Raw genomic sequence first — 20,008 nt, 5'->3', positions numbered from 1 at the left:
ACTATTGAATTTGAAAATTGTACTAATTAGTTAAATTATAATTATTTTAATAATCGTTATATTGAATATCGCCCCATAGTCACGTTAAGTATCGATAAATTGATACGATATCAACATCCCTAATCACAATTAACTTAATAAATTTTGTACAACAAAATATACGGTGGTCGCTTGCTGCCAGCGTACACGCACAGATCTCAATCGCTTGGCGCAGCGTGAAGAGCCTTACTGGGATTTTTTAAAATGGAACCACAAATTTGTAGGCTATGCTTGCGGGGTTGTGGTTCCCAGATGTGCCTCCAAATCTTTAACAGTGAAGCAGGTGATGCAGGTGTCGAAGGTAACGTCCCAAATGTTGCGGAAGTTCTACGGCAACACTTTTGGTTTGAGGTAATCCAAATTGATTATTCACATTGAAATTTGTGCATAGTCAAAGGCGTCTGTCTCTTATAGGTTTCACCGAACGATGCAATATCAAAAGTCGTGTGCAATGTGTGCTGGACACAGGTGTCTGAGTTCCATCAGTTCTATGTATCGATACAAGAGGCTCAGCTTATTTTTGCCAATGCCCCGAAATTCAAACAGGATCCTGATCCGGATATGATGAACACGTCATGGCCAGAGGAAGTTATGATGCCGGCTGAAGAGCTTACAGTGGATGGGGATACAAATAATGACTGTACTAGCACACAGGTCAACATAAACCCTTTGGATGGACTTGACCTGGAGATGGCAACGTATGTGCACGTTGGTACCGACAGCAAGCCGGAAATCAAATTGGAAAGGCTGACGCCCGACGAATTCATGAACCAATTGGACGATGTGGACATTATTGTTACACGAAGTGGTCGAAAGCGAAAACGTGATACCGAAACGATTGATAAAGAGCGAAGAGCCAAAGAAAAAAGGTCAGCGCAATCCAAAGGCCATGAGAAGCGTAAGACAACCGCAAAGCGGACGTTCAAGAAACAGCAGTGGCCTCCATTCTGCAAAGAGGACGAAGACTTGATAAAACGCTATGTCGTAATGGGCTGTGAGCTGTGTATTTTCCTGGCGGATGATTTCGACGGCATTCGAGATCACTTCAAGGATAAGCACCCAGACGAACGGCCATATGTGAAATGCTGTGGGCGAAAGCTAAACAAACGTTGTCTAATCGTGGAGCATGCAAGACGCCACGAGAATCCTGAATATATTAAGTAAATTAATCTATAGAGAATTTAACAAATATATTTCTGTATGATAATCTCCTTGAACTTTTGCAGGTGCAACGACTGCGGCAAGGTATTTGCCAATTCGAGCGTGTTACGCGCCCATTGGCTGGTGCACCATGTGCCCGACGAGGAATGCGACTTCCAGTGCGAGGAGTGCGGCAAGCGGTTCTCCCGGCGCAATCTCCTTGAATTGCACAAGGGCTCGCATGTGCCAGCCAACGAGCGCAAGTTCATCTGCCCCGAGTGCCCCAAGCATAATGCGTAAGTAAAGAGAGAAAAGAGATTAATTATTCAACACTTCAACTTATTAAATTTCAATCAATAGCTTTGCCACCGAGTACCACATGCAGGTGCACATTAGCATGCAGCACCGAAAGGCGGCGAATGTGTGCCATGTGTGTGGTAAGGAGATCAAGGATAAGGCTGTCTTCGAGAAGCACGTCCGCCTGCACTTCGAGGAGAGCGGGCCACGTATTAAGTGCCCACGGCCCGACTGCGAGAGCTGGCTGAAGGATGAGGACAACTTAAAGCAGCATTTGAGGCGCCACAATGATGAGGGTAAAACCTTCATCTGCTCCGAGTGCGGCAAGAGTTGCAAGAACTCTCGCGCTCTTATTGGTCACAAACGTTATTCGCACTCAAATACAATCTACACCTGCGAGCAGTGTGGCAAAACCTTTAAAAAAGATATTAGCCTTAAGGTTTGTAATGAACACTATATATTTGAGTATATATGCAATATTATATTCCAATTTCAGGAGCACATGGCTCAGCACACTGGAGAACCCTTGTATAAATGCCCGTTCTGTCCCCGAACATTCAACTCAAATGCGAATATGCACTCCCATAAGAAGCGAATGCATCCCAATGAATGGGATCACTGGCGTAAAACAAAGACGGGCAGCTCCCAAAAGGTGCTTCCCAGTGCTCAAGTCTCGCAAATGTTCAGAGAAGATACTGAAACGTTCGCCATTCCGAATATTTCGAATGTGTTTTAAAAGAGCTAGCAGACTTTTCCTATACTGTTGTATATATATTACTTCTCTTGAGTGTATAAATATGTATGTATATATGCATATAAATGTTTAAAGAACCAATGATTACAAATGTAATAAAACGAAATAGTAAAATACTTTAATGAATTTTATTTTTCAAAAGTATATAGTTTATTGAAAAATTATAGCTTCTAAAGCTCAAATATTCCTTCAAATCTGCGTTAACTGATAAAAATCTGTGCTGCCAACTATTTCCAAAAGGTATCTTATCGTCAATCGATAATATCGATAATTTTTACTTTACAATACTCAAAATACCTATCGAACCATCGTGTACAATGTTCCAGCACTGATAGCTCTTAACACAAACAGCTACGTCAACAACATTAAAATGAATGTAAGTTTAATTGTTTTGCAACTAAATAAAGATTATGTTTGAAGGAATTTTAAATTTAATTACTTTAAAATGTATGATTGTTATGATTATATATATGATTATATTTAAATATTAGGAGTCGGAAATACCAATTGACATTCATACGTTGAAGCTCCAGGATTGGCTTGTGAGCAGGCGTATTGTTCCGAAAAATATTCAAGCCGCGCTCAAGGACATACACTCAAAGATCAGCAATGCTCTGCAAGACATGCCCGCCAATGATCAGTTGATCAAATTGTTATCTGGTTCAAGTAGGTGTATCAATATTATCCATGGAATTTAATTATCCATACTTAAAAGTTATGTCCTTTGCCTTATTGCAGATATAAACTATTTGCACGTCAAGGAGATAATCGAAATACTCAAGCAAACTGAAAAGGATACCAAAAGCGTCTTTGGCACCTATGGCAGTCAGCGCATGAAAGACTGGCAGGAAGTTTGCCGTCTGTATGAGAAGAACGCCACGTACCTCGCGGAGACTGCGCAGATATATGTGCGCAATGTAAACTACGAAATACCTGGAGTACGAAAGCAGATGCTCAAACTTGAGCAGCAAATTGATGAGTCCTTGAAGCGCGCCCACGACCTCAATAAGCCAGAGGCACAGCTGCTCGCAGAGCATGCCGCCTTGCTGGAACAGTTGGGCGTAAAGGGCGAGAACTTGCATTCGGAATTCATTGAAGTGCTGGCAGGACTACCGGATCTGTACGCCAAGTCCTTGCAGGACATTGGTAGAGTGCAAGCAGGCATCGATTTATATGCCCAATTCAGTGGACAGCAACAATGTTTGCCCATTCTGCGTCATTTGGTGGAGCATGGAAACACTACAGTCTATCAGTACATTCACAAGGAAGCACCTCTGGCCATTGAGGAACCAGAGCTGCGTCTCAACTTCAGCGGCTCGAATTCGAGCAAAGAAACCGAGGGCAATGAAATTGACTTTGGTACTGACGACAATGGAGGAACATCCTCGACAGTCTCAGCGGAAATGATTGACTATGGCGACTTCCAGGAAACCGACGGCGCCAACATAGATTGGGGCATTGAAAGTGCGCCAACAAATGCCGTCGAGATCAACTTTGACATACCTGTCGAGGAGTACGGCATTGTGGTTGAGGGCACCGGCATGGATGGTGGCACAGCTAAAGGTCTGCATGGAGAATTGACTATTCAAATCACATTCTATAAATTTCCAATATTGCAGGTGATCAGGCCTACACGCTGCTGGACTCGCCCAACTATCGGGATCGTTTTCTGGACGAGATACACGAGCTGGAGGCATTTTTGCGTATGCGCCTCTATGAGCTGAACCACTTGGATTCGTCCAGTAACATTATGTTCTCACTGATGGACAACATCTCGACCCACGACAGCGAGAGCATTACCAAAATATTAAGCGATGTTGAGAAGATCATACAAAAGACCTCGGATGAGCAGACGCGTCACCTCTTCCAACTGAAACACTCACCCAAATATGCCGATTTGCTGACCAGCAAACTGCAGCAGATGACGAAAGCCGTGGAGAAGCTACGCACGACTCGCGAGGTGCTGAAGCAGCGTGCCGTCGAGCTGCGCGAGCAGCGCCAGCAATTGAATCCAGTCTTGGACGAACTGATAGCACAGACCCGAGCGTTACAGACCTATATTGAAAAGGATATTTCCAAGCGTTACAAGAATCGCGTTGTGAATCTAATTGGCGGCGTAAATTAGATGTGTGGCCATAAATGTTTCTGTACAGTTTTGAATAGGGTATATGTTTGTGAAGCTATGGAAAAGTGCAAATAAAATGTTGAAAATTAAATTTTTGTAATTAGGAGCGTTGCTGACATTATGACATATAAGTATATGAATATATACGGTATTTACTGACTTCTATCTAGAAGATTATCTATCAACCTCTGAGGTTATCAAGAGCAGGCGATTGACTACGTTTATGTGTGGTGGTTGAAACATAATATAAGAAATATTTAAAAAAAACATTTTGTTTTTGACTGCTGTGAGTCCGTTACAAAAAGTCTTCCTATTATATATAAAAATAGATACAAATTTTGGTTGACTTTCTTTTAATATAAAATTCTAATCTGTTAGTAAAATTATTCGTATTAAATTTACATACACTAGATCTTTAAATAAAGACAGCATATATATTGATCAATAAAAAATTCAAATTTTTGAATATTTTTTAAAAGAATTTTATTTATTTTTATTTTGCTATTTTATTAAATATACAAATTTTATTTATATTTTTGTGTGTTTTAATTTGTTTTTGTTTTGTTTTCTTTTTTGTTGGTTTGCTTATTTTTGTATCCAGAATACAAATCTAATTTAATGTAGTTGTTGTTGGTTGCTTGTTTGTTTGTTTGTTCATAAAAGTAGCCTTACACTTGTATTGTTTTAAACTTTCACTTATGTAATGTTTGCTGCTTAGCTGAATTGCATACACAATTTGTAAACAAACGAACAACGCTATAAACTAATACGATTAACTTAAGGGGGGAGGGTTCGAATAGGGGGTGGTTAAGGAAATACATACATACAAACTAAACATGTTCCTTTCGCTTTTGTATTTAGTAAGGAGATTTGTGTGTGGATGGTAGGGTGAGGCTTACGATTTATACAGATGCTGATTGATCAATGTGGTTTGTTTTAAACGGGTTCGACGACAGACGGGTTGCCATTAATTAAGTAATTAATCAATTAATTACAGGAGTTTGGGTGTAAAAAGCCACAAAATGGATATACATACACGATACCAACTAGACTTAGGCACTAATCTAACAAAAAAATGTGGGCTCAATCGGCATTTTGGGTCATGTAAATAAAATCAAATATATTTGCATGTTATAAGTGTATGTATGTATATAGCTATATATAATCATTGATTTTTCAACTAAATAGAAAATAACAAGCACTATCGAAATTAAAATATATATATATATAGATTTGTATATTATATTAGTTGACGGCAAAGGGCCTCATGATATGGTTTGAACAACTTTTCTGTTATCTGTTCTCTGCTTCTCGGCTCTGGCCTAGGCCTATCCTTATTGTGATGCAGGCCCAAAACTCTTTCGAATCAATCTACAATCTTTCATATTTTTAAGGTTCTGCATTTATATATATACATATATATAAGGTTGCTCTGATTTTATATTAACGTACGTATTTCTGTTCTCAATTAAGTTAAACTAGCATAAATTATGTTGCAAAAATTTGTTCGAAGGTTTGTTGTTTCTGTTCATCTTGTTTTTGTTGTGGTCTGGTGTTATGATGGTGTTGTTGATACTTCCTTACAGGCTACATATTACATCGTTTACGTAAATATTTATAGTGTTTATTTCTCTTTGTTTGTTGTTGTTGTTTTCCTTACTCGCTACTATGTATATATGTATTTATACGTCTGTAGTCATGTTCTTGTTAATCTTCCTTCAATTATATACTTGATTTTATCTTGGTGCTGTTTGTGTGAGTGTGTGTGTGCTATGTGTGTGTGTGTGGATGTGTTTCCTGTTTTGATTTCAATTTATTTGTATACACGTGTCTGATAGCGTCGGTCGGATTAGTTATACTGAGCATCGGCGAGGCCCAGTCTTCGAGCTATTTTACTCGACCTATATCATAACACTCCATAAACTAAATATATATTTATATTTATAGAGTTCGCCTTCTGTTAAACCTTATCTAGATAGAATCATCATCTGGCACGCTCTCAACGTGCAGACTAAACAAATGTGAATGCTTTTCAATGAAAAACATCGCCTCTCTTGGCGCTTAAACTTGCTGCTGATGCTGGCCACCAGTGCGTGTGATTATGATTATGATTATGATTATGCGCGTAGTGGTGGGGCTGCTGGTGGTGCCCTGGGGCACCACCCAGCGCCGGCTACTTTGGTTGTCAATCGTTCTTCACTGGATAGTAGATCAGATCGGGCTGCTGCTGCATATGATGCATGTAGTCATTGATCGGCGGCAGCACGGACTTTGAATCGTCGCCCAGCATCGGATAGCCCACACCTACGCCGACGCCCACGCCCACGCCAATCGGCGGTGCCGTCCGCTCATAGACGCTGCCATGCGGCGGAGGCGGGGGCAGCAAGTGCGCAGTGCCCGCCAGCGAGTGCAGCGGCTGTTGCAGCCCATGCGGATGACCCGGATGGCCGTGGTATGGCTGAAAGCTGTTGTGCTTCTGCTGATCGCTGACCAGCTGGTCGCTGAGCGCGCTGTGGTTGTGATGCTGTTCGTAGGAGACGCCGACGCCGCCGCCGCCGTAAACGTTGCCCGGGCCGCCATGCCGCATAAGGCCACCGCCATAGGGGCCGCCCGCATTATGATGCTGCTGCGTCGGCTGCTGTTGCTGCTGTTGTTGCGACTGCTGTGATTGCTGCTGCTGCTGTTGTTGCTGCTGCTGAGACGTCTGCTGCTGCATCATATCAAAGTTGTACTCCATAGGCGTGGGATTCGTATCGATGAGATTCGTGAGAATACTGCCAATGTTGTTGTAATTGTGAGCATCTCCCGGTCCAATTTGATTCGACTGCGACTGCGGCGTCGGCGGTTGCTGCTGCTGCTGTTGTTGTTGTTGCTGCTGTTGCTGCTGCTGCGGCTGCACCTGCTGTGGCCACATATGCTGGAAGCCCAATAAGTCGCCAGCCAATGCTGGGTCTTGTGGTTGCTGTTGCTGCTGCTGTGGTGGTGGCTGTTGCTGCTGTTGCGGCTTGTTGACGCCCACGGCTGATTGTTGCTGCTGGGCAGACGACGCCGGAGCACCAACGCCCATTGGAAGCCCGAGAAACTCTGTTGAGTCGACAATGTAGAACTTGTTGTCCTTGAGCTCGACTGGCTGGCTGTTTGGTGGGCCGCCAAAGCCCATATTGCCCCAGGATTCATTCGCCTGTTGCTGTTGTTGTTGCTGCTGCTGCTGTTGCTGTTGTTGCTGCATGAATTGCTGCTGTGTTGCGGATGCAGCAGCTGATGGCGATGGCTGGGGCTGCGGCGATTGCAGGCGCGAGTGCTGATGCTGCGGCGAATGGGTGTGGCGATGCTGTTGTAGTATCAGCTGGTGCTGGTGGTGCATCGGGGGCATGTGGTGCGGCGAGGTGAAATGCTGCTGCTGCTGCTGTTGCATCTGCTGCGCTTGGAGTGGATGTGGATGCGAGTGCGGATGTGGATGTGGATGTGGACTCTGAGGCGTATGGCTACGCATATGCTGCTGCTGCTGTTGCTGCTGCGGCGGCACCTGTGGCTGCTGCGGCTGTTGTTGCTGCTGCTGCTGTTGATATTGGTTTAGCAACTGATGCGGATAGCCACCAGTCGGATTGCCGGGATTGGGCTCAAAGTGAAACTGACTCTCCGGCCCACCAAAACTGTTCATGCGCTGCATATGCATCTCCGGCGTTGCATTGTTCGGCGTATGCGGCGTATGGCGATGATGCGGTGGCGCCTGCTGCTGTGGCGGCGGCACCGATTGCTGCTGCTGCTGCGAGGGCGGCGGCGTCGCTGCAGCGTGCTGTTGATGTTGTTGATGCAGCGCATTCTGCTGCTGCTGTTGCGTTGGTGGTGGCTGTTGCTGCTGCTGTTGTTGCTGCTGCTGCTGCTGCTGTTGCTGTTGTTGTTGTTGTTGCTGCAACTTGTCCACATTAAAGCTCTGATTGTACATGGAATTCTGTTGAGATTCGCTCGTAGAGACCGAGTGCTGCGACGTGGATGCCGTCGAGGACTGCGAACTATTGCTGCTCACAATGGCATTGAATTGATCCTGCTGCGAGCAGCCCGGCGTTGTCGATAAGGGTGGTGGCGGCGTGGGCGTAGCACTCGCACTAGCCACCTTGCCAGCACCCGGCAGCATCTGCATCTGCTGTTGTTGTTGTTGCTGCACTGCGGCTACGCCCGCCTGTGACTTGGCCTTGCTGACCGCTGACTTTTTGCTTGCCTTCACCGGCGGCGGTCCTGGCATATCAGGCAGCGAAGCCATATCTAGAAGAGATTACCAAAAATTATTACAGTTAACCTAGCTGTGGAATAAAGGAGCGCTCACCTTCTTCGTTAGCTTTGGGGAAACGCTGTTTGCCCTTCTTAGGCGGCGGCGGCTGATTGCCATGCATCGTCTGCTTGTGGCGCACCAAGTGAGTTTTCCACTTGAAGGTCTGCAGAGCAAAAGAATTTGGGATTTAATACACTCAAACAAATATGTATATATCTTATATATCAACTCTACCTGATCGCAGTGGTTGCAGCAGTGCGGTCGCTCCTCCGAGTGTGATGGCAAATGGCGCTGCAGGGATTTGGCGGAGCCGAATCGCTTGCCGCAGAGCGTGCACTTGCACTCGGAGACATCGACGTGGGCGTTGCTGTAGTGCTCCTTGAGCGCAGGATATGTAAAGTAGGAGGAGCCGCACAGGTCGCACACATAGGTGCGCTTCACCTCGGTGTGCAGCTGCACGTGCCGCTCCAGATTGGCCTTGAGCGTGAAGCGGTTATGGCAAATGTGGCACTCGAAGAAATTATCTCGCTTATGCACGCGTATTATATGCTGATACAGAGCATTCTTGGAGGGGAACTCGGCGCCGCACACCTCACAGATGGCACCGTCGGCCTTGTGGCCGGTATCTTCAAAGTGCTGCTGCATCTTCTTCTGGGACAGCTTCAGGCCGCACTCGCCGCACGGAAAGGCTGCAATAGAGCAGCAAAAATCTAGATTAGTTTTACATTTAACATAACCCATTTAATAATATATTGAAATGCCGTTTGACTGGCTTTTGGCAGACATCGCTGGCCTTGGTGAAATTTACATTCACGTCGACTCACTTTTGAAATCCTTCTTGTGCGACTCGACGTGCGCATGGAACTGTTGCCGGCGTGAGTAGGACTCGCCGCACGTTTCGCATACGAACGGAAACTCCTTCACGTGCATCGTGCGATTGTGCTGGATGATTTCCTGCAATGAAATTGTACAGATTAATATGGCTTTGCGATTGCAAACTCAATCTCATTCGCACCTCCAGCGTGTTGCCGTTGGGCTGGCCACAGTCGTGACAGTAGCCGGGATGCAGCTTGTAGTGATCCAACAGCGACTTGCGTTTCCTGTACGATTTGGGGCACAGCAGGCAATTGTAGCTGGGCTTGTCCTTTTTACTGCCCGGCGTTTGGCTGCCGCCCATCTGGGAGGGCGGCGCCTGCAGCGAGGTGCTGCTGCTGCTGCCGCCATCGATAAGCTGCTGTTTGGCCGCGTCCATCTCGTCCATCTCATTGTCCAGCTCGTCGTCCTCCTCCTCGCCGGACAGCTCATTGTCGTCCAGCTCCAGCGAAGAGTTCAGCTGCGAACCGCCACCAGTTGGCGTCAGATGCGATGTCTGAGACTGCGACTGCGACTGCGATTGCTGCTGGTGCAGCAGATGTGACGGCCGATTGTTCATCAGCTGCGCATGCTGATGCTGTGGAAAGGGGCTCTGTTGCTGCTGCATTTGCATCTGCATCATCTGCTCGATGATGGGCGGCATTGAGAGTGGATTATTGCTTGAGTTGTAGTGATTCTGATTCTGATTCTGGTTCTGATTCTGATTCTGGCTCTCGTTCTGCAGCTGAATCTCACTGCCAGACATCAGCTGCTTCGTCGCCGACATCGCAACACCATCCAGGCCGTAGCCAGTTCTCATGGGCATGGTCAAATGCTGCGATTGCGACTGTGACTGCGACTGCAACTGAGCCTGGCTCTGCGACACCGACTGCTTGCCGGCTTGCTCCGGGCCCAGCTGCTGGGCCAGCACGTTGTTGTTGCTCTTGCTGCAGTTGATGTTGTTGTTGATATTGCTTGACGATGTAAGGCCATTGATTCCGAGATTCCCACTGCTACTGCTGCTGCTGTTGCTGCAATGGACATTGATTAGTATTCAAATCATCATTGATTATTTTATTTGGTCAACTTACAGATGATGCGAATGCAGCTGCGTCCCGTGACTGGAGTCCATGAGCAGGGAGGCGATGCCATTGTCATGCACAGCACTGCTGTTGCTGTTGCTGTTCCCGCTGCCGGTGCCAGTTACGCTGCCCAATCCGCTGCCGGCGCCCGCCAGCATCTCATCTATTTCCGGCTCCATTTCCAGCCCATCGATGAGGCGACCTGCGCCCACACCCTCGTCAATGAACTCCTCAAACTTCATAATCTCCTGGGCAGCCGACGATAGCTGCGATTCGGTTTCCGACTCCAGCTCAGAGTCACCAAACGAAATGGATCTGAGCTGGTGTGGCTCTTGGTGCTCCAGCTGTAGCGGCACTTCGAGCTGTTGCTCCAGTTGCTGGCTTGGCGGAAGCTCCCGCTCCAGTTCAAGTTCTTGTGATTGCTCCAGCTCCTGATCCCGTTCCAGCTCTTGCTCCTGTTCCTGCTCCAGCTCCTTCTCCTGTTCCTTTCCCAGCAATCTCTCAGCAGCCGCAGTAGCTGCCGCTGCCTTGGCCACCTCCTGCCGGCGCTCACGCTGCCGTCGCCACTCGTCCAGCCGCTGCTCGCGCAGCTCCTTTAGCACACGCGTCGAGGGCGTGGTGCCCAGCAGCCGGCCGGTGATCACAAAGTTGTCGTAGAATTGCTTAAGGAAGGGCTTATGATGCTGGCTCAGCGCCAGGCGAAGCAGCACACGGAACTGCGCCTTGAAGGCTCGTTCGCTGAACTCCCCGCTGCTGTGGTGGTAGCGCATCGTGTACTTGCCGTCCTCGTGGAACACGTAGCCCTCGCCTAGGAGGGGGCGCGTCTTGGCGACAGGCGTGGCTATCACCTCCACCAAGCTGCCCATGTGGCTGTTGTTGTTGCTGCGTTTCCGCTTGACCAACGACTTGGAGCCCATGAGCTTCTCTTGCCGGCGCAGCAGGAGCTCCGCGCAGCTGCTGCTTCTATTGCTTCCGTTGTCATAGTTATCGCCAGTGTCGTCATCGTCCTCCTCCTCCGTTTCGTCATCGAACGTCGCCGAGTACTTGCGCTTCACCAGCCCACTGGCCACTGCTGCCGTCTGTATCAGATCGAGCGGATCGCTGGAGAGAAGCATAGGACTCGTCCCGGCCGTCGCATCCACATTGTTGTCGGCACAGGCGTTCGAAGCGCTGTTCGTGCGGTTAAAGTGCAGGCGCTGCTTACTCATGGAAGAAGAGTTCTCTGTGTCCTCGGCGTCATCTTCGAGGAAGTCATCCTCCTCGTCGCGGCACATGTAATCCTCCTTGTAGAGGATCTTCTCAAAGTTCTGATTCAAATCGATCGCGGCTGCCTCATCCTCTCCCTCCCTTTTGATTTTCGCAATCGACGTCGACTCCGACTGTGACTCCGGCTCCGTCTTCTCCTTCTTGGGGGTAAGCAGCAGCTGCAACTGCTCGCTCTTCGCTAGCTGCGCTGCGTCCGGTGCCAGCTTCGATCCGGCGCCATTGTCATTGAGATTGTGACTGAACAGATTCCTGACGACTCTGTCGCAGGCATCTGGATATTTGCACTTAAGCGTTTGCAGCAGAAATGTGATTGCATCGCACCGCGACACCGCACTCAAACTATCCAGCAGATTCACTGACTGATCCACCTGTAAAGCAAAGAGCAGGAATTTTAATATGGAATGTGATAAAATTCATATTTAAATTAATATTTATGTCAAAATTATAAAACTGCGTGTATTATTTATTAAAGTATACATAATTATTTTAAATATTAATTTTATCTCTTTCAAGGCATTAGCGAATTATTTAAACAAAAATTTAACATGCGTAAGCTAAATAATTATAGGAAATAACTAGAAATGATAGATCGTTATATCAAAATGCGCTTGTCATTTAATTCCTAAGAGTACAACAATGAATTCGTTCACGAGTTCCATTTAAAAGATTAGATCATAATTGACATTTTGTTTTATTTAAATGGGTTTTATATTTGCGGCATTTAAATAGATTTATTTCTTATCGTTCCATCTTCATTCATCATCAAGGGTCAGTGCCGACTCTTAGAATCGCTTTTAATATCTCGAACACCTCACTAGAGCATTTTGTTGTCATTAATTAATAAAATCAAAAGGAGATTACTGAAGTGTTGCTAAGCGTTGTCACGTGCTCAATGGTTGAATGGCTGAATCAATGAAATGTCCAATTAAATCAACGGAATATTTACCTACATATGTAAGCACTGTCAATGTAAGTATGTGTATATGTGTGCGAGTGAGTGTTTTACCCCAATTAAATTGAACAGAATAAACACTCACACGTGCACTCAAAAACTGTCATTAAATGCAATTACTGATTATGATTTTCCAAACAATTTAATGCAATTAGAGCGCCAAGAGCGCGCGCGCTTAACTCAGCCTGCGCCGGTGCCAGCGTCGCTGTTGACGTCGACGTCAACGTCAACGTCAGTGAGACCATGGGCAGACAGCGCGGCGACAGCGACAGCAACTGCTCTGCTAAAGCGAACGATTAGCGCACAGCATAGTGAACGAAGATGGCAAAGGCAAAATTGTATAAAAATAACAGGAAAAATAAAAAGCTATATATAAACATACATACAGACACACACACATATGCATATACACAAGCACATGTACAACAATAACAAGAAATTTAAAAAATAAAATAAAAGAGCGCGCAGCAAGGAACGTTGTTGGCCAAAGGGGGGAGAGAGCAAAGAAATTAAAACAGCGCACAATTTGTGCTACTTTTTCCCCATTCCACAATGTTGCCATCTCAATATATAATGTGTGTGTGTTCGTGTTTATATTTATGTGTGTGCGGGAGTTAAAGCAGCGAGTCAACAAATTATTGTAGTTGTAGTTGTAAAAACATGATGGCGCTCTCTAAATTGCTCTCCCACAACCCACCCACTGGCTGACATTTGTTTAGAGAGCGAGAGAAGTTGAGCAATATATACATAAACATGTACATATGTATATATAAATGGGGTACAGAGAAAGAGAAGGAGAGAGAGAGAAAGATGTACAAAGAGAGCGGTAACTGGGAAGAACGGGTTGGGGGCAACGGCACTGAACAACACAACTTTGGCCCCGCTGGCACTTTTCAAATATTCTTTCAGCAGAAGCATAAAATTAATATGATGTTTATCAAATTGAGAGAACTAATTAAGAGCAAGCTCAGAAAGAGGAAATGAGATGAAATTTTAAATGCAGTCGTTGGCGAAATATATTACATTTACTAAATTGATGTTAATTTAACTGTGATTTACTTTCTTGTTAACAATCAAATTTGGTTTGATACTTGGATTATGTAGATATTTTTACCGTTACTAGGGTAACTATTAAATGCAAATGAAATTGGTAAAATATCTAGTTAAGTTTGTATTCCCAATAAATCTACATATATTAAACAAATTAGCATATTTGGCGGCTCAAGTTAAAAAAAACCTTTGTGAAGAATCAATTCATTCGTGGAAGCCATTGATGACTCGACATAAAGCTGATATATACCTGTGTATACACAGATACATACATACATTCCATTCAACTGGATATTAATGTTCAAAAAATTATAATAATCTATAAAAAGAGGCAAATACTTTATGAGCTTCAGAGCTACCTCACTTCTAAATTGGCGGGAATGATGCCATAAGGCATAAAGTTATTCTTAATAGATTTTTCCAATTCGACTTAAATTTTATGTTGTTCCGAAATATCTCAATTAGAGTAAACAAAACCACTGTTATTATTGAAATCATAATACAAAGTCCATTTTAATATAATCGATTGCCACAATATCTATAATATTATCAAAGTAAACGGGCATTTTCAACTTTCAACCCGGTGGCAACTCTGTATGCAAGTATGTATTCTAGTCGAAATTGACAGTTCACATTGTTGCAAGTTTAGATTAAAGATAACGCGAGCAACTGAATGCGCACGTGTGTGCGTCTGTCTGGGTGTATGTCTGTATGTAAACATTTGTGTGTGCGTGTTACAATGTTTATGTGCGTGTCTATATACAACTTTATGAGAAAAAGGCACAAACAGACAGACAGAAAAAGAGGGAGAGAGCTTATTATACATGCAAACAAATATTCATTTATGTATGTGAGTGTGTGTCTGTGTGTATGCCTGTTGCAAAGCTGAGCGCAAGACAAAAACAAATTACATTTTTAATTACATAAATACATACATACATATACAATTATGTGAGTGTTAGTAATTACATATATTATGTTGTTCATATTAATTGAAAACGCATCTGTATATATTTACTATGTAATTAAATACAGTTTTAGATTCTTAACGGAGCGTGAGAAAAGGGGACAGGGGATAGGGAATAGAACATAGTTTGAAGAGATTGCGAGTTATGGGGAATTTCTATCAGTTGCTTTAGATTTAAATAGAAAATAATCTAGGAAATATTCAAGCTCGCTTTGCCCCGCTTTATGCAATTCTCGATTTTTGATATATTTAATATAACTATAAAATAAATACGATACAAATTCAGTAAACTTTCACGTAAAATTAATTTTAATTTAATTTGAAATAAAATTCCGGTTTCTGCATTCTATTCTATTCTGTTTAAGTTAGTTGAAATGAAAAGCTAACAGGAAATTAAATTGCCGGTTTAATATCTTATAAATGTACTCACATACATTCATACATACATACATACGTATGTACATAGATATATAATGGAATACATAATACAATGAATAGCTGATAAATAAGGCATTTACATACATACATATATCTACCGAAATTGTTCTCTTCTATGCATGCAGGAAAGTATATGTATGTATGTATAAATAAATAGGCATGTAAAAGTGCTTGAAATATCTATAAAAACTAAATTGAGCACAGCAACTAGGTGCGTGTGTGTGTGCACATATACAAACTCTCACACACACACACACACTCATAGTACAAATATTTGAAGGCTTAAGAGATCTATGGCATAAGCACGAACTATACAAACACACACACACACATGTACGAAATTCTTGTTCTTTTGTTTCACATAAAATTTATGGGTCTTTCGCTCTTTGTTTCCTTTTATCGTATTTAAGTCGTAACAAGCTTTCCATGCTTAACATTCAGAGTTTCGAATTCCGAATTCGAAGTTCGGTAACGAAACGTAGTTTTAGCTATTATGGGGTGTGGCATCTGACATTTATCAAGATAAGGTATAAATTATAGGATTTCATGTAATTGCAGAAGTATACAAAAATATACATATGTATGTACATACATATACAACTGTGTTCATGGAAATACAATAGTAATGCTGCACTATACAAAGAATAGAGAGGAAAGAGTATTGTGCAATTCGAATTAATTCAATTGGTTCAATAAAAAGGAGAATACTTATCAAAGAGTATATTAGAAAAAAAAATTTATAACTGAAATGGAAATAGGTGTCAAAACATACCTTCCCCAGCTTAAAATTATAATCTCAATCAATATTTTAATCTCTATTTTATTTATCTATTTTCTGTTTGTATTAAATTAAGACAATGTCTATTTTTTCTAAATTGCAAAAAGTAACACATAATAAAGATTTTCATCTCAGACGAGATAAACAGTTAGGAACCAACTAATTGTGGTATTTAGCGAGATGATAATAGCTCTTTTCTATTTGTTTATTAATTAGCATCTGTTCAAGATTAGAAGTAATTAACATTTATGTGCATATGAACAGAAGTATATGGACAATTAATAATTTGCTTAACCTTATACTACTCTGCTGCTCATAAGAAACAAGCAATTAAGAGTGTTAAATTTTAATAAAAAAAATATATACATTAATAGAAAATGAAAAAAAAATAAATAAAAATATAGTAAAAAATCATGAAATAAGACTCTTTGAAAGACAATTGTTAGGTGTACATGTATTAAATATACATAATAATAATAAACATAGAAATATATACGATCTTTAACATTAAACGATATTTAAACGTCTGTATTTTATCATATATGATTATAATTTGATTATTAACTTCTTATTAACTGACAATTAATATGCATTTGCAATATGCAAATATAATCTAATGTTAATTTAAATCAAATAAATTTAAAATATTAAATAATTCCTATTTCAGACATCCGGAATATGCGACAAATGTGTTCACAGAGCTAATGGACTCCTCTTAAGTTTATTCAATAAGCGCTTGTCTATGTGCACATGTATTATAAATACAAATGCAGCTTGTCTTGATTTATTGGATTTGCTGCATCTTTTTCGGCTAGTTCGTTTTAATATTGTTATGTACCTGTTCAGCACGCACAAACACAGCGATAAGGAAACAAGGAAAGAGAGATAGGTAGAGAGAGCACACACACACACACACACATGCTTCAACATATTTGTTTACATACATAGCACATATTTAGGTTGCCAAACTGAAAACGTTGCAGCTGTAGTTGAAGTGGGGCACGAATTGCGGCTGCATTTTTAGCAAACTTATGTTTTAAATTTGGCGCTCTGATGTATGTATATACATATATACATATATGTAAGTATGTATGCATATAGGCGAGCACACTAACACACTTTGTACACTTGTCTATGCAAATATGTATATGCATACGTACTTATATATGTATGTATGCTTGAGTATAAATACATACTTGCATAGTTTTACTAATCAAATAAAAATAGCATTTACGTTGTCCTCCTTTATTAATGAAATTGGCACAAAGCGAAACAAAACGAGCTACACACACACATCCACATACAAATATACATGCATATGCATGAATGAATGTACAGTGGCCGACAGCTTAAGCGGGTGATTTGATTTGAACATAATAGCTTTAATTTATGTATACAAAACTAAATTTATACATACAAGACAGATATATATATATGTATTTTTATATATTTATTGATTTGCTTAAAATGTATAGTATAAATTGGTCAAATTGGTTTCGTTTACATAAAAATAAAATAAAATATAACTAACAAAATTGTACTTCACTAATTTAATTTAATGTTCAGTGTACATAAGTTATACATGAATATATATACACATTAAGTTTCTTAACAGGTTTAAAGTAAATTAAGAGCAATAAAGTATTTAATTGAGAGTGCAATTAGAAACTTTTTCGAGTTTTACGATTAAAAAAAAAAAACCATTAGTTTCAGCATCTTTCAATTTCTCTTTCCCTCTTTTCCTGTTGAGCAAAGAGACAAATTTATGTGCTGCATTCCAACAAGAACAAGATTGATTCAAATTTCCTACAAGCCTGATATTGCACCACTGTGCGTGCTGTTTACAATTCTTCACTTGTGCTTTGCTCGTCCATTCGTTCTCCCCCTCACACAAGCACAAGCGCACATACACAAACTTATACAAATACAATCAAATTCATGCTCTCTCACTGTTGTTTTTATTGTATTTGTAGTCAGAGTGGCGCGCACAAGTTGGATTTCGTAGTATTCGTAGTATTTATGCACATACATACAAACATATATTTAACTATGTAAATGCGATTGTTCGTTCGTTCATATAATGCATAAGTGTTTGTATGGATGTATCTCAGCCTGTACGTGTGTGTGTGTGCATTCAAGTAATGTAATGTTGTTATAAACTAATAAAAATAAAAATAAATATTTTCTCAAAACGACGAGGAAAACAAAACAAAAGTGAATAATAGCCAGCCACAGCCAGCTACAACAATGACAAAATGGGTCGAAAGTGGGAGAAGTAAAATTGACTGCTTGGCTTATGGGCTGCAGAGGGGAAATAAAAGAGAAGGGAGAAACAAAACTACAATTCATTTTAGAAAAGAAAGAAATAAGAGAAGAATGCCTTTATGTAGTACTGGTGTGAGGGAAATAAGGAAAGGGAGTGCTATGGGTTAGTAGGTGGGTGGAGAGCTTAGGAGGTGGAAGATGGGGCAGGGGTAGGGTAGGGTAGGGCGGAGCAAGGGCACACAACTACACTGCGGAAGTTCATACACAGCATAAGCACAAAATATCCATGTCGACTGTATGTGTGTGTAAGCGCGCGGATATTGTGCAAGAACCGATTGAGGGACGGGAAATGCGGAAGAAAAACAGACTAAAGGAACAAAGATTTTAAATACTAAAGCAAGCTGCCTCCATTACACCAAAGGCATTGTTAAAACATAACGGCGACTGTCCGAAATTATTATTGATTGCAGATCATTAACAAAAATAATAAACAATTCCTGTGTGAGCTCTCAATTTTGTTTCTACACAGTTTTTGTAAACGCAGTTTATAAAATTCTACTTTTTTTTAAATTTAGCATTACACAAAAGTTTATAGCATAACATTGCGACAAAAACAAAAACAACAGCTGAAATTAAACTGTTAGTGCACACTGTACTTCACTTCATTTGTTATCTCTCTCTCTCACTCCCTCCCTCTCTTTTGGTTCTACATGCGACTCTGCCGCTCTCTTCGTTGCCTACGCATTACACGTTGTTTTGCCACTCTCATTTGATAGTCGCACGGAATGTAGACTTACATATACATACATACATACATGCCAGCATGCTTGTGTGTGTGCGTGCGTGTACATGAATGTACACATTTATGTATTTAGTTAAATGAGAGTGGTTGGGGGTATGCACAGCATTTTAGAGAAAACATTATTTAATTACCAGTAATTTAAAATCCAACTGTGTAGTTTTGTTATCCATTTTGTTGTTGGTTTCTGCATTTGGCTGAATTTTATTTATACGTTTCACTTACATACACACTCACAAATTCATTATTATTTCGATTTTTCTTTGCTTGTGTTTCGCGTTTCTTATACTTGCTCGCTACAGCGCAGCTCTTTTTTTTTGTGTTATTTCATTTTCCTCATTTTTCTTTTGCCTTATTATACGTTAACGTTGACGGCTACTGCGGATGTCGTTGTTGCGGCTGCTTCTACACAACTTTTCTCTTTATTGACAACATTGAAATATTGTCATTGGTTTCACATTTTATTGCATAAATTAACAACATCAAATGATTTATGAATATTTGTACATTTAACTATTGCTGCTGCCTGATTGCCACTTTCTGTGGCACACGCACGCACACACAACCACACACACTCACACCGAAGCGCGCTCAATGATGATCTGCTGCGTAGGAAAAATGTCTTAAGATTTGCTGTATTTCGTACTCCGATATGCGTAATATATATTTTAATTGTTTTCCATCGAGAGAAACCGATTATTTAATATTTTTACAAATATAATTAACTTTTTTTAGGAGCGAAAACTGCAAAAAGCGACGGAATTTCCACTAAATGTTTTCTATGGTATTTTTTAGTGCATACGGAAACAGTGGCCATTTTTAGGTATTTTATTACGATGACTGCCAACTATTTCTATTTTACAGAGTTGCCACATCACACATTTATCGCTATCGTCATAGCTACCGCTATCACCATTCAATTTTATTTCCTAGC

The 20,008-nt window shown here is 41.6% G+C and overlaps 3 protein-coding genes and 1 long non-coding RNA gene across 4 annotated transcripts; 3 read left to right on the top strand and 1 right to left on the bottom strand.

Annotated features, from left to right (window-relative positions):
- Positions 1-65: 65 nt before the first annotated feature.
- grau (grauzone) lies at positions 66-2,346 on the top strand. Its single transcript, XM_018011773.2, has 5 exons — positions 66-390; positions 454-1,199; positions 1,266-1,475; positions 1,540-1,915; positions 1,973-2,346. Exons 1-5 carry the CDS (start codon positions 244-246, stop codon positions 2,210-2,212), a joined length of 1,719 nt encoding a protein of 572 aa, XP_017867262.1. The 5' UTR covers positions 66-243; the 3' UTR covers positions 2,213-2,346.
- A 116-nt stretch (positions 2,347-2,462) lies between these two features.
- LOC108616530 (CDK5RAP3 protein homolog) lies at positions 2,463-4,455 on the top strand. The gene is made up of 4 exons (XM_018011798.2): positions 2,463-2,606; positions 2,722-2,896; positions 2,969-3,793; positions 3,850-4,455. Exons 1-4 carry the CDS (start codon positions 2,601-2,603, stop codon positions 4,353-4,355), a joined length of 1,512 nt encoding a protein of 503 aa, XP_017867287.1. The 5' UTR covers positions 2,463-2,600; the 3' UTR covers positions 4,356-4,455.
- Positions 4,456-4,813: 358 nt separating this feature from the next.
- LOC108616525 (uncharacterized) lies at positions 4,814-19,874 on the bottom strand. Its single transcript, XM_018011767.2, has 7 exons — positions 19,209-19,874; positions 10,569-12,193; positions 9,641-10,508; positions 9,450-9,579; positions 8,860-9,314; positions 8,680-8,788; positions 4,814-8,618 (listed from the first exon to the last, which is right to left on the bottom strand). The coding sequence occupies exons 1-7, from the start codon at positions 19,245-19,247 to the stop codon at positions 6,541-6,543; spliced, it is 5,304 nt and encodes a 1,767-aa protein (XP_017867256.2). The 5' UTR covers positions 19,248-19,874; the 3' UTR covers positions 4,814-6,540.
- Positions 12,540-13,935, top strand: LOC149268760 (uncharacterized). Its single transcript, XR_016270578.1, has 2 exons — positions 12,540-12,794; positions 12,933-13,935. It is a non-coding gene; the product is annotated as an uncharacterized LOC149268760 (long non-coding RNA).
- Positions 19,875-20,008: the final 134 nt, after the last annotated feature.

Source organism: Drosophila arizonae, chromosome 5 (assembly GCF_054131065.1).
Source record: "Drosophila arizonae isolate 15081-1271.41 chromosome 5, UAZ_ARI_1.0, whole genome shotgun sequence".
In the NCBI taxonomy this organism is placed as follows: Eukaryota; Metazoa; Arthropoda; class Insecta; order Diptera; family Drosophilidae; genus Drosophila; species Drosophila arizonae.
This window is presented reverse-complemented; position numbering and strand designations above follow the sequence as displayed.